We start from the raw sequence: 17,129 nt of genomic DNA on the forward strand, positions 1-17,129 counted from the left end.
GTTTAATTATTCCTTAATGCTGTTGTCCTAGACTGCTTCTCAGTGACCCTCACCAAAGAGGACACACAGGTTGTGAGGGCGCTGAAGCAGTACTTATCTAACGTGTACTGATATAAATGCACATATGCAGGGCTGTGGGCTGCATGGATCTATTTTCAGCATTTCAACCTTGACAAAGAATAAGCTATGAATTATAACAAACATCTAAATAAACTTGGTTCCTGACTAGAAGCATCATGCAATTCATTCTCTTGTCCTAGCCAGTCCTTTGTGCTTCAAGGCTGGTAAGAATAATGCTGGGCTCTGTTGTTGGGAAACATGAAGCTAATTCTCTGTCTCAGAGGTTAGACTCCAAGGTCTGTTGTCACTGCCATAAACCCATAATGCACTCAGTTTCTTGGCTAAGAGAATAAGCAAGTGAATATTCAATTCTCAGGTTTCTCAGAGCAATTGAGATTATCCAGTTCCTTTAGTACTGTTCCTTTTGCACTGTTTACAAACCCAGCTAGTGATGTTGTCCGTACCTCAGTAGTACTAGCCACAGCAAGCTTTCTAGCAATGTAAGGCGTCAGCATGCCAGCCAAACTCTTTCTTACAGATGGATTTTCTGGGGTTGTTTGATCATCAGGCAAATACCCACCAAGGCGACTCAGAGCATGGACACTGAGCTTGGCAAGACTGTTGGCCACTTCCTGTTATATTAAAAAAAAAAAAAAGACATTAAAGTAGGTATGTTTCCTTACATAAGTGACACAATTAACTTTATGGAGTCAATACTGTATAGAAACATCTAATGATCAGCAAGGAAACAGCTGGCACAGGCATACCAGTATCAACACCACAAAACTTATGCATTCAAGATTTATTTTGTCCTTAAACAGAGAAACCCCTTAGCCCAGACATGTTCATCTGTACCCAATGCAGTGTCTTACAGAATCACCTGAAGTAGGGTGAAGAGGGAGAGACAGGAAGGGAGACCTAATGCGAGGTGCACATGCTGGGAGTATGAGCAATGAATAACAAATATGAACCAAGAAATAAAAGAAAAAACATTATAAAAATCAGACAAGTACAAAGATACTAGAGAAAGCTAGTCCCAATAGCCTGATACATTATTATATTCCTCTATTACATAATTCTGAAATTATAATATTGATTTTGAGTAACTGAGAAAATATTATGTGATTTCCATTCCTTCAATTCCCTTGCCTTAAATCCCTCAAGCATAATGGTTAAAATCAAAAGTGGTTATACATAGTGTGCATAGCTATCCCTGCACTAGATTGCTGGGAGACAGGAAGACAGTCTGGGCTATGTGGTGATTTTGAGGTCACTTTGGGTTACATTTAAAGAATGTTTGCCAGCTTCAGGAGCAGTCAACAGTCATCTTGAAACACTGTGTCTCTGTATGGCTCAAGCTTTACTTCCTAAATATTTATTAAAAGTCTACATGGGTTTAGGCTAAAGTTACCTGCTGGTTTGTTTCTTCATTTTTCTGAATGCCACTCTCTTCCAATGTATAGTCATAGTTAAACAAATAACCAAGTAGATGCCACAAAATCCCAGCCTGAAATAGATGTGTCTGTAACCAGAAGTCCACAGCAAAAGAACTGACACATTCCACTGCAAGGGCGGCCACCCGTGGGATACTCTGCAAGGAAAAGAACAGAACTGATTGCAGGGTGAAAAACACTGCCAAGGGAAACCAGCTATGAACCCATGCCCTTTTAGGTTTCTTTTCAAACAAAATATCTTATGAGTGTGCAGACTCAGAGAATCACCTTTCTCCACTTCCATCTAAATGCAATGAAGTAACAACAACAACACTGCTAATACAATCAGAGATCTGAGCTTCACACCAGCGCCCTTGTTCCTACTAACCCTTCTCAAGCAGAAGCAGCCCAGGAACTCTATCAGGTTCCCCAGTCCCAGGTGCCTCACTCCAAGATCAACACCTCCATCCTTTCTACGCAACCCAGCTCAAGTCTCTTCGCAGCCAGCCACAGCATCTTCAGAGCTGACTTCTCTCGGCAGTCCCAGGTTGGGAAGGAATCAGCATGTCTCAGAAGCCCTCACAGTGAGCAGTGACCGCATCACAGCTTTTACAAAGTCCTGCCCTTTATTAGATTTTAGTCTCATCTTCTCTCCTTCCTTCCTTTCCTTAGAAATTTCGACTCACTTCTGGCTGTCACTACAGTCTTACTTTTTTGTGGGCCAGAATAAGAATAAACCCATCATTTACAGCAATGTTTCTAGAAGAATACTTAAAAGATATGAGCACTATACTTAGAAATAACTTTGGGTAAACACATGGCTGTAAGTCAAGTACTCACTGTTTGAAAAGAAAACCCACAGTGACTGAACCCAGAAAGGACAGGTGTGAGCTATACCTTGCCAAAATACAACACACGGCAGAGGTCCTTGATGATGCCGGGCATCTCTGTGATCTTTTCCCGGCACTCTTCAAACTGTGCAGCCACACTGTAGCATCTACTGATGTGTCCACACACCTGCAGACAGCAAAAGAACCAAGCAATCTACATGTGCAGCCCTTATGTAAGACACGACAGAAGATAATCTGCACAGGTGTGTGAGTGATACTTAATGTTGTATGTTATGCTCCAAAATTAAACAGGCCATTTTGATTAGATTAGGACAAATCTTCCTAAGATTTCTTATAGATGCAGAGGTCAGCATACCGTGGACAAACACATCACAGCCCGTTTTTGAGCCACCGCTGACTAAGACAGTTTTATTTTTTAAAAAATGTTAAAAGTGCTATGAAAAAATAGACAATAAAACACAAAATATCATATAACAGAGAATATAAACTTAATGCTTTAAATACCCATTTTTAAAAAGTTCATGCAGCTCTTAGTTATTTTTGCACATTTATTAACATAGCAGGGTATCATAAATTCTTTTCATTCAAGCCACCTCAACACAGCAGCTGAAACTCAGAGCCAGTACCCAACTCATTTACAATCTAAGCTTAAGGAAAGGAAGGGTCACATAAAAAGCCATGCTCTATAATTTAGTGAATTCATGATGGGTTTCTATCAAATCATCAAGCTATTTCAACCTTGACAAACAGCAGCCTGTTAACATACTAGTGTGGAGGGCAGAGGAAGAAACTTTAGAGGTGCAGAGGTGACTGAAACAAGAATGACAAATGTGACGAGTATTTCAAGTGGTGATGGGAACCTGAGGGGCCAACACAATGCTCTCCATCTTTTTTTTAAAAAGAGAAAAAGGTGCTGGGCCATGGTGGCACATATCTTTAATCACAGCACTCAGGAAGCAGAGGCAGATGGACTTATGTGAGTTCAAGGCCAGCCTGGTTTACAGAGCGAGTTCTAGGACAGCCAGAGCTTGTTACACAAAGAAACCTTATCCCGTAAAACCAAGAGAGAGGGTTGGGGGGTTACTGTAGTGAGGACATTTATTGGTGTTCTGATGGTGTGACCAGTGGCACCTGCCTTGCCTATAAACCTGCCTGAGAACCACATCATCAGCCCTGCTCTACATTGAGAGACTGAGCAGGGTGGAAGGCAGTGACCTGTGTTTTAAGGAGCACCCCAGCCGATGTCTGAACCACGCATCTAACATAGTATTTAGCCTCACCTGCACTGACATATCACTTGGTTTACTGGAGCGGTTCAGGACAGCCACGCAGCGACTAAATGCCTCCTGTAACACCTGTCAAGGAAGAAGGATAAAAAGCCTTTTCCAGCATGGATAGGAACACATAACCTTTTAGTGTTACATATTTGGTAACTAAACACTTACTCAATTGGTATTTGTTAAATAAACAAGTAAATAAAGGGCCTCAGGGGCTTGCTGCTTTTTTAAACTATGCACAGGAGCTACTTTATAAGCGACATCATCTAACTCAGCACTCTGACTCCTGCTATAAAATATGCTATCTGCTGGAATAAAGGAAAAGGAAAAACTGCACCAAATGCACTTGTACTGAGAGATTCTGAGCCGTCTGTCAGGAACCACTAATGTGCCTGGGCAAGTTAAGATAAGCCTGAGGCTCGACCCTATTACCTCTAGCCCATTCTCTCTTCTGAGCTCTTCGGCATTGAGGGCTGAGCAGTTGACTGTGTGGAAAGCCAGCTCTGCAGCTGCAGGCAACAGTGGTGATTCTTTTGAGAAAAGGAGGTCATCTGAGGTCTCCATTGTTATAGTCCTAATTAGCATGGGATATCCTGCATATTTATAAGGCTGTAACTCTGAAATAACAGAAGGACAGTGTTAAAGTCACACCATGACTCAGTTGCAGTACCTCAAAATATAAAACGGCCCACATACTAAACATCTCCTAATTTACCTTTCCTTTGTGGTGAAATCATGTGGTGAATTATAATACTTTCTGATAAATTAACCGCACTTAGCATAGAGACAACTGATTTTTCAGAATATCTGCTTTCTGTCATCCATGTGACCTTTGTCATTTTTCACCTGATTAAATTCAGCAACACATAGCAAGTGTTCCTGTAATCACATTGGCACGTAGCACACATCTCTCTAAAAGAGTACAAGTGAGAACTGTGTGATCAGCTTCTAAGAACAGGCTCCCTGCGTTTTCTATTTTACTATTTGTTTTAAACATTTACAAGTTGTGAAATATAAACTGTTACCAGAAATACTAAATTAAAAAAAATGTATTAAAGCCGGGCGTTGGTGGCGCACGCCTTTAATCCCAGCACTCAGGAGGCATAGGCAGGCGGATCTCTGTTAGTTCGAGGCCAGCCTGGTCTACAAGAGTGAGTTCCAGGACAGCCTCCAAAGCCACAGAGAAACCATGTCTCGAAAAACCAAAAAAAAAAAAAAAAATGTATTAACTATTTAACTAGTTCTGCTGATAAGTACACTCAGAGGTGAAAGCTGTCATCTGTAGGTATACAATGAAAAATTTAAAATCCAGTCTTTTTTAAACCAACTACTAAATGGGACAAAGATGTACAAATAATCAGTTATGATATATATATTTTTCATTTTTTGTGTATGAATTTTTTGTCTGCATTTATATATCACTTGTGATATTCTTGGAGGCCAGAAGAGGGCACTGGATCCCCAGGAAGTGGAACTAAGGATGGTTGTAAACTGCCACGTAGGCGCTGGGAATTGAACCTAGGTCTTATGGATGGAAGTGCAGCCAATGCTCTTAAGCACTGAGCCACTTCTCCAGCCCCCTCAGCCATGGTATTCTTAAGCACCTCTGTAATTTCACTTGAAATAAGAATAAAGTGTTTTTGTATTTTGAAGCCAATCAACAATTATCTGCTGTAAATCACACTGTTTTAAGCTGGATTAAGAAGGAAAAAAAGTAAACATATATGTGAGAGAGAGAGAGAGAGAGAGAGAGAGAGAGAGAGAGAGAGAGAGAGAGAGAGAGAGAGAGAGAGAGAGAGAGAGAGAGAGAGAGAGAGAGAGAGTTAGTTTAAAAGATGAATTATTTGAGATACATTTGTAACTTCATTTTTAGTTCTGGAAGCCATTTAACTAAGATGTTTATGCAGTTGCTGTCTTCAAGTCATATACAAAAGTACGTTGATCACAGTTCTCAACCTCCAAAATCCAATTCCAATTCCCTCTCAAGTTCCCCAGACAATCCATGCTGTTCTCAAATCCTCACTATGTACTTTTTTCCTTCTCTCTCCATACCATCTTATATTGTTCCCAAGCCAATTATCTGCTATATTAAATTCAACAAAGAAATATTTTCACCATAGCCTTAGAAATTCTGGGCTGTTAACTGCTAGAACTACAATGGCCATTGAAACATTTGGACAACCCTGAAGTGGCCCTTATTTCATAGAAACCAGTGTTTTTCTAACTATTCCACAGGAGAGAGTGTGAAACAGCAGGTGTGAAATGAAGAATCTTTTCAAGGTTCTTCTTCATTTTAAAACCCAAACATGCTTGGTGTTCTCCACCTTCTGGGGCTGCTGGAGCCAGATCAGGCAGTCTTTCACATGTCACCGAAGATTATTAAACAATCTTTAAAGCTGTGAGTCCATTTACTATCTCATGTATCATTTAACGTGTGGCTAGATGCTAGATGGCTAAACACAGACTAACCATGTAGCACCACAGAACAGAGACCTCACTTGGGAAGGAATAGTGAAACCTTGTTGGCAATGCACAATCCTGAAAATCACAGGCAGAAGAGAAGGCACACAGCAGGCATTGCTCGAGACCTTCCTCTGGAAGACAGCTGCTTTCCCGAACCAGAAACTCAATTCCCACAGTCCTTTGCAATAACAACTCCAAATTCTTTAGAATATGCTGCAGAACAAGTAACTCAGTAGGATTAGTGGTAAAATAATCTATAATCTGTCATGACAGAGGATTTACCTTCTTTATGGCGGTTGAAAAGGATGCTCTGTGTTTTCAGAATTAAAATTATATTTTCTGGATCTGGCCCATCCACTATTTTTGTTGACTTGGTACATAAAAATTCATATGCTTTATTTACTTTTTCAAACATGTCCTGCATGTAACCACAGACAATTAGGTTTTAGTTGGAAATTTTCTAATTAAAACTTAATATAAGACATAATTGGTACTTGATATTATAATTTACCGATTTAATTATTTTACTTTCACATTAAGGAATTCATTCCAACTGCCTTCTAGCTGGAATACCGTAAGAGGGAACTACAATTTTTTTCCTGAATAAGCAGCCAAGGATTTCAATTTTATGCAAGGAAAATATTTGCATAAAAAAATTAAATATGCCATAAGTATATGTGAAGACACATATACCAAAGAACCTGGAGATGCAGCTCAGTTGGCAAGGCTCTTGCTTAGCATTCATGAAGCTCTGGTTTGAAACTCAGCACCAAAGAAGCTGGGCATGCATGCCTGCAACCCCAGAGAACAGGGTTACAGAAGTTTAAGGTCATCTTTGGCTATATGACAGCTAGAGATCAGCCTGGGGTATAAGATCCTGTCTCAAAACAAACAAACAAAAATCCCTAAATTTCCCATATATACCAAAGACTGACTCAATGTAGGAAGATTATTGATAAGAAGTATTGTTCATCTTACTCTTTAAAAACTTTTCTACTACATTTTTACCTACGTGGGAGGGGCAGGGATGCACACCTGCCACCTCATATGTGGAGATGAGAGAAAACTTGCGCAAGTTAGCTCTCTCTTTTTCAATTTGAGTTCCGTTTTGGTGGCAAGCACCTTCACCTGCTAATTCATCTGTCTGAGCCCCAACGCTACAGTTTACTGAGTGCATTGTGTTAAATTCTATTATTTCATGTAATCTGCAAAATAGCTATTTGTGTCTTCATGAGGACCCTGCAACCAGGAGTCAGTATATAATTTCCATAAGGCTGTATGCTGTCTGTCAGCAGCAGCATACAGCCTTATGTGAGGGCCTGACTCCCGTCACTTTCGCTACAATAGTTTTATTCAGTATTTTACTAATCTAAAAAGTTAAGCCTAGCAATCTGACAAGTAATGTCAGACTTTCTATTTTATTTTTTTGAGATGAATCTGAATCACTAATTTCACAAAACAAAGCAGCAGCAACAACAAAAACCTATTAAACAACTCCCTTTAACAACAACAACAACAACAACAAAAAAAAAACAAATCAAAATGAAACAAAAACAAAAGTCAACTAGGCCTTTAACTTTGAAAAGGTTTATATTCACTTAAGTGGCATCTTTTCAACATCAAGTCTTCCTTGTCAGGAATACTCAAGTTTCCAATTCCCTACTTCTCCACTTAGTATGGTAAGAATTTTGGGTGCCATTTGAAAAAAAGAAACCATGACATTACTTAATCTGCTGACATACCTTAAATACAGTTTATCTATTATTCTTATAAGTGGTGATTAGAATTAATTCTCAATCAGAAATGGGTAAGACTGGAGAATAAATCTGTCCTGAACATCTTAGTCTCAGGAGTAGCCCTTCCAGTAAACTGAGAGAAGACTATCCACAGAGAAAGCACAAGCTGTGGCTAGAAGCCTGCTCATATCAGGTACATAGGATGAAGCAACCAGAACAAAACTGAGTGAGTGAAGTCATTCCAAAGGCAGCACATACCCTTCCTTCTGGATTCTTATCAGGATGGTACTTCTGTGCGAGTCTGAAGTATGCTTTTCTGATCTTGCTTTCATCATGCCTGGAAGGAGGGAAACTGTCTGTGAATACTGTAAGGTACATGAAAAGTACACAATTATCTAACGGGATGCTGTAATATGCTCACATCTATGTCAGGAATTGTATATTGATCCCATATTTGGAATTATATACTGATCCCAAATATTAGGTGTCCAATTAAATCCAGTAAGATTTAAGTAAGATTATATTTTTATGGGTTTTTTTGTTTGTTTGTTTTTCCAGACAGGGTTTCTCTGTATTGTTTTGGAGCCTGTCCTGGAACTCACTCTGTAGAAAAGGCTGGCCTTGAACTCAGAAATTCTCCTGCCTCTGCCTCTCAAGTGCTGGGATTAAAGGCATGAGCCCCAATGCCCAGCCTAGTATTATCTATTAAAAAATTTAGAAAATTGTATTTGGGATTTGATAAACTAAGAAGTATGCTTTAAAATCTAACAATCTGTCAAAATGTCTGCAATGCCACTTCAAGCTGTGTAATTCTAAGTTACTGTATCAATATTAAGGAAATTTTGCAAACATTTATTCTGTACTCCAAATAATGCCTTTGAAGCCATGCTCCTCTATGGTGTGTCGTCACTACAGACTCCCAGGGATGCTGCTGATCCGCATGCAGTGTCCTGGGCACACATGTCCACCAGCGTCCCCATGCACAGCATGCACTGGAGGAGGAAGCGGGAACCAACCATGTGCAGGTGATGGCTAGGCACAGTGCACACAACACTTCAACTGATAAAATGCAATGGTTACCAACAAGACCACAAGAATGTATCTAGTTAGTAAATCTGTAATATGCCAGAGTCGGCGACTAGAGTTGCAGATTATTCTCATGGGCCTTGTACATCAATAAATAGGCCAAAACTAAAACCAAACAAACAAAAACCCTAACCTTTAAGATGGCTGGTTTAAGCCGGGTGGCGGTGGCGCATGCCTTTAATCCCAACACTCGGGAGGCAGAGGCAGGAGGATCTCTGTGAGTTCGAGGCTAGGCTGGACCAACAGCCTCCAAAATAATACAGAGAAACCCTGTCTCATAAAACCAAAAAAAAAAAAAAAAAGATGGCTGGTTTAAATGGATTTTCATCTTTGATACTAATGCCTTAAGCTAAGGCAGACATCTACTACTGTAGTAATGAAATAACTCACAGCCCCTGGCCTGCAGGAAGATTGAGCACTTCATACGCATCATCTATCGACATCATAGGCGGCTTCTTTTCCACTTCCTTCTTCCAAGCATCAAGGGAATCTTTCAAAAGCTTAACCTTAAAGAAAAAGGAGTAAAATCTGTATCCAGTAAAATAAAAGGATTCAAAATATAATTTTAGGTTTGTACAATATTTGTGATGTATTCATTTAAATTAGTATTTCTAGGCTATCCAACTAACAGTGTACTGAAATACAAAAATCTTAACACAGTTGGCAGCCAGCTTATTAGTTACAGAACTTCATTCTGTTTCAGTTCTATTTTTATTCTTCACCAATGTATTCTTCACTAATGTTATCTCTTAAAGAAATATTCATCCAACACAGAAAACCTCAAAATTAGTACAAGATACACTGTACTAAGAAAGCAAGCACATTGTGGAACCTTTCTTAAGGTCACTTGCATATTATTAGTATGCTGACATTCAAAAAAAAGCAGGCGACAGAGAACTCACTGAGGCCAGGGATGGGAAGACAACAGCGAATACATATCACATGCCTATACGCCAAAGGAGCATATAGCTTTACACACACTATCAGACTCAATTATTTTTTCTTGATATACACCAGGCTGGCCTTGCAAGCTTCCTACCTTAGTCTGGAAGACAGGGCAACAGAGGGTTCACTAGTAAGGCTAACTCTTTAAAGTCTGAAAACCATGCTAAAATTCCATAGGGTGTATTTCCCAGTGAATAAACCTCTGTATCAATAAAGAGCTTACACATTTTCTATCATTTCATGTAGAGCCCTGTCTGAACCAGTGCCAGGCTTGCCTGTGTCTGGTCATAGCACTGTGCAGTGGCAAATATTCTGACACCTTTAATGGGAAGTTATGTTGCACGGGTACCTAGACCTACTTTACTCCTTCCCACAGACCCAAGGACTCCAGATCTGCTCTTTGGTACATCAGGGAGTTATGTTTACATGAATACTCTATCTTCAGAACCTCTTTTTACAAACAGCAGCTAACATTTCTATCACCTCTATTTTAGAGATGAACCCTGAGGCTTGTTGAAATCAGGCAATATTCTAAATGTACAGAGACTCTTTAACAGCCAACCTAAAACTGTCTCAGATACCGAACACCTATGACCATGAGCTCAGTCCCCATGCAATGTGAACTACAGGCACTTACATTGTGAATATCTAAATAAGCTACTATTCTCTTTATCACAGAAGGTAAAATTATCCAGTAGTGTTTAGAAATTGTTTTGCAGTTAAGAAGGTTGCTGTGTGATATTTTGATTTCATCCTGAAAATAAAACTTGCTTCAAGTCAGAGGGTGGAGCTAGCCACTAGCTGACCAAAATTAACCATAGAGATTTGGAGGACTGTGGACAGACAGGAGACAGGAAGTAGTAAGGTGGGGCTGAGAGGATCTGAGCCCTTTTAGAGGAAGGAATGGAGGAGGTAGGAAGTCACTGGTGTCTACTCCCCTGCCTTTCTGATCTTTTGGGTTCTTACCCTGATATCTGATTACTGATTTTTTTATTGGTAAGGAATAATTAGATAAATGTGTGACATCTGACACCCAACATGGGGCACCTTTGTAGGCAGAAGTTTCTGTCCTGTGGCCCTCTCAAATTACCACCAATTCTTATATTTATAAATGCTGGCCAAAAGCTCAGGATTATTACTAACTAGCTCTTACAACTTAAATTTATCCATTTCTATTAACCTATGTGCTCCCTCTGTGTCTCCTGGCAACTCTTCTGACTCCCCTTTCTTCCCAGAATTCTGTTTGACTCTCCCCCAACCTTATCCTGTCCAGCTACGGGCCAGTTAGGCTCCTTATTAAGCCAATCACAGCAACATATAAACACACACAGTTTAAAGGAATACTCTGTAAGAAGGAACAAAATGAACTTACTGGGTCTTTAATTGGCCAATCTGGAAAACGGAGTGTATCACAAAGTTGTTTGAGGTAATAAATATTACAAAATAGTTCATTTTCTAGCTGTGGATAATTGATAACCGGGATGGGACAATATTGATAAAGTGCTCTTGTATTGCTCTGCAGGCGAGGTGTGAAGTCAGCAAGGTGGGCAGCAATCTTCTCTATCATGAGGCGCCTATAATCACAGAAGCTTCCGTTCAGGCATTCTGAAGGATTATTTTACTTAAAGAAAAACATAGGTAATCATACAAGAAAAATACATAAATTTTCAGAACTACTCAATTATAACGCTAAATTAAATGTTACTGAGTATTGTAACTATACTGTGTAAATACTCAGGAAAAATAAATCTAGCTGTAATACTTGGTAATAAAGATCAAACACAAATGCTGGTTCGCTCAGTCATTTCTACTAAAAACTCAGCCATTACAAAGTCAGCAAGGCACTAAGGCTTGCTACTGCACCAAACAAGCTCATTGCATGGTATAATAGTGTGCAGAATAAAGCAAGCCTAAAGGTCAACCTACGCCAGAAATCCAAGAATAATAAACAGTTGGCATGGAGAATGTAAAGTTGGTCTGAGAACTGAGTGACTCAAAGACCAAATGTCATGCAGTTAAGAGAGCTGAGGGCTTCACAGAGGCAGCTATCACCTTGGACCTATGAACAGCCATGAACAGGTGAAGTGTATGTACAGTGTATACTGCCATGTGTTTCTGGGTCTTGCCTTTTCCTGTTTCCATAGACTTCTCCTGTGGCATACCTTTCCTTGTAATGTCAAAACCTGTTGGCTAAGGTGGTAGTTTGGAAGAAAATGGCCCCTGTAAGTCCATAGGGAGTGGCACAATTAGGTGGTGTGGCCTTTTTGGAGGAAGTGTGTCACTGTGGAAGCAGGCTTTGAGGTCTCATGCTTAAGCTATGCCCAGTCTCAAGCTGCTGCCTGTTGATCAAGATGTAGAACTCTCAGCTCCTTCTCCAGCACAATTTCTGCCAGTATGCCCCCATGCTTCCTGCCATGATGACAATGGACTAAACCTCTGAAACTGTAAGCCAACCCCAATTAAATGTTTTCTGTGGTCATGGTGTCTTTTCACAGCAATAAAACGCTAAGACAGCTAGGAAATGCTCATCAAAATTCTTATGGGCATCTCTATAGTCTGATTCATTTTATATGAGCATAGTTTGTGGAATACAGCCCTATTTCCAAGAATCCAGAAGTTGTGTCTTGATTGTACTGCCATTAGCGGTAACTGGTCACTCTTATACAAAAGTTCTATTAACATTAATTTATCAGTTCCTATGGGAATAGAAGAAGCTTCAGGCTTTGTTAAAACCTATAAGTTGATTTGGAACATATAGAAACTGTAAGAATGCTTCTTGCAATGGAAGTCAAGCTAGGTGATCAGCAGCAAACATTCCGAGCGTAAACACAGTCAGGAGTTATTCACCTCATCTCGCTGCTCCAGATTGCTTCCGGAGTGTCAAATTCACCTAGGAAAATCTCAGAAAACTTCTCAGGTTCATAATTTTCTAGGTAGCAAACCATTGCTTCGGGTAGGATATGTCCAAGTATACTTCTCTGAAAAATATCCTGTCCCTTAGTCTTAAAAAAAAATGGACAAGATGTAGTTAGAAATAATAAAATCACCTGTAAATTTTTTGATAAATGAATAGAGCATTTCAAGAAAAGAGCATTTCAAGAAAAGAGCACAAGGCCAAGTGTGGTGGGCACAACTTTAATCCCAGCACTTATGGATACAGGAAGTTGGATCTTTGTGAGTTCAAGGCCAGATAGTCAGGACTAGGTAGAGACCTTGCCTCAAACACACACACACACACACACACACACACACACACACACACACACACACACACACACACAGGAACAAACCACTTCTATGCTGTAGGGGGTTAGAAGAACACAACCAAATGTGAAGGCAAAGGCAGAAGCAACAGCCACCAGACTTATAGTAGCCTCACCCTTCTAGGGGGTCACCTGCACCACCACACAGGACTAAGGATGAGCCTGTGGCCATGAACAATAATTCTACCAGTTGCTACAGTTTCTACCCATATCTGCCATTTTCAAAACCTAGTAAGTCTAGTTCTTTTGAAAAGTATGTATGTATGTATGTATGTATGTATGTATGTATGTATGTATGTAGAGAGAGAATGTGTGTGTGTGTTCTCGTCCACTGACAGGGCATGCTTGTGGACGTCAGAGAATAACTTGCAGATGTAGGTTCTCACCTTCCACTATGTAGGTCTTGGAGACTCAATTCAGACCTCCAGATCTGGTAGCAAGCACCTTACCTGCTGACCCATCTCACTAGTCCTTAAACCGAGATCTTAAAGAGGCTGCTCCATGAAATGTGCATGGAATTTAAGAGGGTGGACTTCATTTAAAATAACTACAACTAACTGGATTAAGAAGTCCAAATCTGGCTCACAATTTAACATGCTATATTTTAAAAGTAATTTCTCTGAGGATTGAATCTGGTCGGAATGAAAGCAAATACTTCTCTTTCTACCACCTAGGTCAGTTAGCAAGTTTTTACTTCTTTAGGATAGCAGTAGAGATAGAACAGAAACAAATTCAAAAGCAAGAATTTTCAGATTTTTTGACAACAATAGTGATAAATTTACTTGTTAAGCTGCTGGGTGAAAATATGCTGTTCTACAGCCTAGAGTTCTATTACTTGGGACTTCCTACAAACAAAATTTTGCTGTAATTATTCAAAATACTTAGAGCAAATAATTTTTATAATAGAAGTTTTTGGGGTCTGGGGCACTCTCTCAGGGGGTAAAGTGCTTCCTGCACAAGCATGAAGGTCTGGATTTAGATCCCCAGAACCCACATCAAAGCTGAGCAAGCAGCAGGAGATGTAACCCCAGCACAGGGATGGGAGGGAGATTACATAAAGACATGTAGATCCCCAGAGCTCAATGATGAGCCACCCCAGGTAAAACATCAGACTTCACGTTCAGTGATAGGCTACATAGACATCTCAAGTCAACCTCTGGCTTCCAAAAAGGTACGCAAGCAAACACACACACAAAACCTCCTTGCTGTTTTGTTTTATTAAAGAAATTCTCTATATATTGGTGCACAGAAGTAAAGGAGGAAGGAAGGATGCCCCAAAAGACTAATTCTGTATAATCACTAGAGATACTGCTTTTTTATTTTTTGTTTTTCGAGACAGGGTTTCTCTGTGGCTTTGGAGGCTGTCCTGGAACTCCCTCTGTAGACCAGACTGGACTTGAACTCACAGAGATCCGTCTGCCTCTGCCTCCCGAGTGCTGGGATTAAAGGTGCAAGCCACCAATGCCCAGCGACACTGCTTTTTTATATTCTCACTTTCTACTCATTAACCCAGTGAAATGCTGGCACCACCCATTTCAAGTGAACAGTGTCAGGTAAACTCATTTCTCTTAGGGCTTCAGTGGCTACTCTCTGAAGCCTTCATTACTGTCTAGTTTGTAATGTCAACGTGGTGTAACTATCTTCAGTGTCTTAAACAGTAGTCTGCTTTGGGTAAATTAAAAAATTAAATGCTCCAGCAAAAGTCTAACAAGTTTGAAACACCTGCTGCTAACTGGTAGGTAATAAAATCTCAGGTTGATGGCTTCCTAAGTGTCATCTTTCTTTGGTTCCCAGTTTTCCTGAATGTAAGGGCAGGAACATCCTGAGAGCACATGAAAACAGTGTAACTTCAAAAAGGAAATCTGCCATCTCTTCTGCCTGAGGATCTGAACACAAGGAAGGCTCCAGTCTTAACGAATCTGTGTATAGGCAGTTGATGTGCTTACCTCCTCAGACTTGAAAGCCTGCTTGGTATGTGTATATTTCAAAAACCTAGAAATAATTAAAAAAAAAAGTGTCCTTCAGATAAAGAAACTGGTTAGGTTTTGGTGACTATGTTTCTGAAGAATGGAGCATTAATGAATTTTAAAAAGGTTAAAGTCAAAAGGGCAAATCATAAATCCACATTCCCAAATTAATTTGACTGAGGAAAGCCTTGAAATGTGCAGATTTTGAAGTACAGTTATATTAAAGCTACATAGCAACATAGAAATATTTAGTAAGACAGCAAAATATAAACTACATGTATAGATAAATGCATTTATACTTAATATAAGTATACACATAATAAATTTCAAATACCAGTTCTGGTAAACTGGCACAACTCTGATTCCCACCTTCTCTTATACTTTCCAAATATTTAAATATTTAGTTAGATAACTATTATAATAAAAAAGCAATGGTGCAAAAGTTCCTGTTAAGTGTGTCACATAAGCAGGTAATTTAAGACAGTGTTTTTATTTTCTTACCGAGCAACAGGAAGCACGTTGGAACCTGTATACATCATGATAAAGAAAAACACTCCACTGAGATAGAGGCGAGGTAACTGTGGATTATCTTGCATAATGTCATGTAATAAGATAGCAACCTTCTCAACAAGGATAGGGTCAAAGGTCAGCAGTAGCTGAAAAAGTAAAAAAAAATGTTTTGTTTGGTGGGTTGTGGTGAGGTTATCATTTCTTACATCCATGGGATTTAACAAAGTTGTACCAGACTCAAAACCAACTTTAAAGGGATTCATTCTACATTTAATGCAGATAGTAAAACACTGTTGAGAACTGATAAAAAAATGAAACCAGAGATAAAGGCCCAAATGTGTCCGAAATCAGTTTTGTTATGTTGTTACAGTAAAGCTGCTTGAGAGTATCTTTGATGCACATGCATATAAGAATGTTTGCATATGCATGTGTTGTCTACATGCATATGTTCATATATGAGAGCATGTGTGAGGGTGCATGCATGTGTGCATGCCTGTCTATGTTGCATTAGTGTCAGTTAAGCTGATATGAACAATACCCTGCAGTATACTTAACTCGAGGAGCAGACACCAGCCCTAGTGAAATGGCACTGACAAGCAGGGCTAGAAGTGCAACTCTGAGGCTGCCACGACCACAAACCACTGAGAAACCCCGGCTTGAACACTGAGGGGACACCTCAGGCCACTGACTGCTAATAGAGACCCAAGCAGAGCTGCTCTGAACAAATGTGCACTAGGCCAATTTAGTAAGTTCTACTTATTAGTTACATAGTAAAAGTGGTATTTCAATTTTCATTAAATACTTGCTTCCAAAGAATCCCACATTTGGGGTCAATTACTACTAGTAAAAATAAAACAAGCAGGCAGTGCAGGGTGTAAGCATTATCTCCATGTGACAAGACAATAGACTCAGATGTAAACACTAGCTAGCTCTGTATAACAGCCAATAGACTCAGGTGTGAAATGAGCAGAGTGTGAGCCCTCGCTCCATGTGACAGACCAATAGTCTAGATTTAGGTGTGAGAAAGAAGTACTGTTTGTCTTTTAAGTCGGTGTCTTAAATTTCTCCTGCTTCTTGTCCTATCTCTTCAACAAGGCAATCACACTGTCTCATGCTATGGCAAGTTTTAGGAAGGAAAAATCAAGAACAGTCATGTAGGATTTTCTCAAATGTTATGGGTAGCTATAGCTTAAGATGAGGTATTGGGAAACAGCACATCTTGAGTTTTACCTCACATCATCAATTAAACAACAGAGTATTTCAAGTTGTCATGGCACAAGAAAACCTAGAACACCCATTCACTGTGCACTATATATAGCACTTTAAAAATTCTTAAGCAAATTCAGCAATCTTTGTACATCAGTAATTTCCATAGGTACTCTCTGAGAGGTAGATGAGGGGTGGGATGGGGAGAGGGTGGGGAGAGTGGGAGGACGAGAGGAAGAGGAAGCTGGGATTGGTATGAAAATAAGATTATTTTAAAAGTAAAATAGAATGTACTGTCACTCTCAATTAAAATGACAAAAATGATCATCACA

At 39.7% G+C, this 17,129-nt stretch overlaps 1 protein-coding gene across 3 annotated transcripts in view; it reads right to left on the reverse strand.

Annotated features, from left to right (window-relative positions):
* The window catches only part of Dnajc13 (DnaJ heat shock protein family (Hsp40) member C13), a 107,742-nt gene that overhangs the window by 27,578 nt on the left and 63,035 nt on the right, over nt 1-17,129 (reverse strand). For all 3 annotated transcript variants that reach the window (XR_001196785.3, XM_005074831.4, XM_040739574.1), the window contains 12 exons: nt 15,583-15,737; nt 15,061-15,106; nt 12,699-12,853; nt 11,224-11,425; nt 9,297-9,412; nt 8,079-8,157; nt 6,367-6,502; nt 4,054-4,238; nt 3,625-3,699; nt 2,391-2,510; nt 1,472-1,651; nt 525-692 (listed from right to left, as the gene is read on the reverse strand). Coding sequence is in view for 2 of the 3 variants with exons in the window: in XM_005074831.4 (XP_005074888.1) it covers nt 525-692; nt 1,472-1,651; nt 2,391-2,510; nt 3,625-3,699; nt 4,054-4,238; nt 6,367-6,502; nt 8,079-8,157; nt 9,297-9,412; nt 11,224-11,425; nt 12,699-12,853; nt 15,061-15,106; nt 15,583-15,737 (1,617 nt within the window). In the remaining variant the exon portion in view is untranslated. The remainder of the gene's footprint in view (nt 1-524; nt 693-1,471; nt 1,652-2,390; nt 2,511-3,624; nt 3,700-4,053; nt 4,239-6,366; nt 6,503-8,078; nt 8,158-9,296; nt 9,413-11,223; nt 11,426-12,698; nt 12,854-15,060; nt 15,107-15,582; nt 15,738-17,129) is intronic.

This window comes from Mesocricetus auratus, unplaced genomic scaffold (genome assembly GCF_017639785.1).
Source record: "Mesocricetus auratus isolate SY011 unplaced genomic scaffold, BCM_Maur_2.0 Super-Scaffold_100691, whole genome shotgun sequence".
NCBI lineage: Eukaryota > Metazoa > Chordata > Mammalia > Rodentia > Cricetidae > Mesocricetus > Mesocricetus auratus.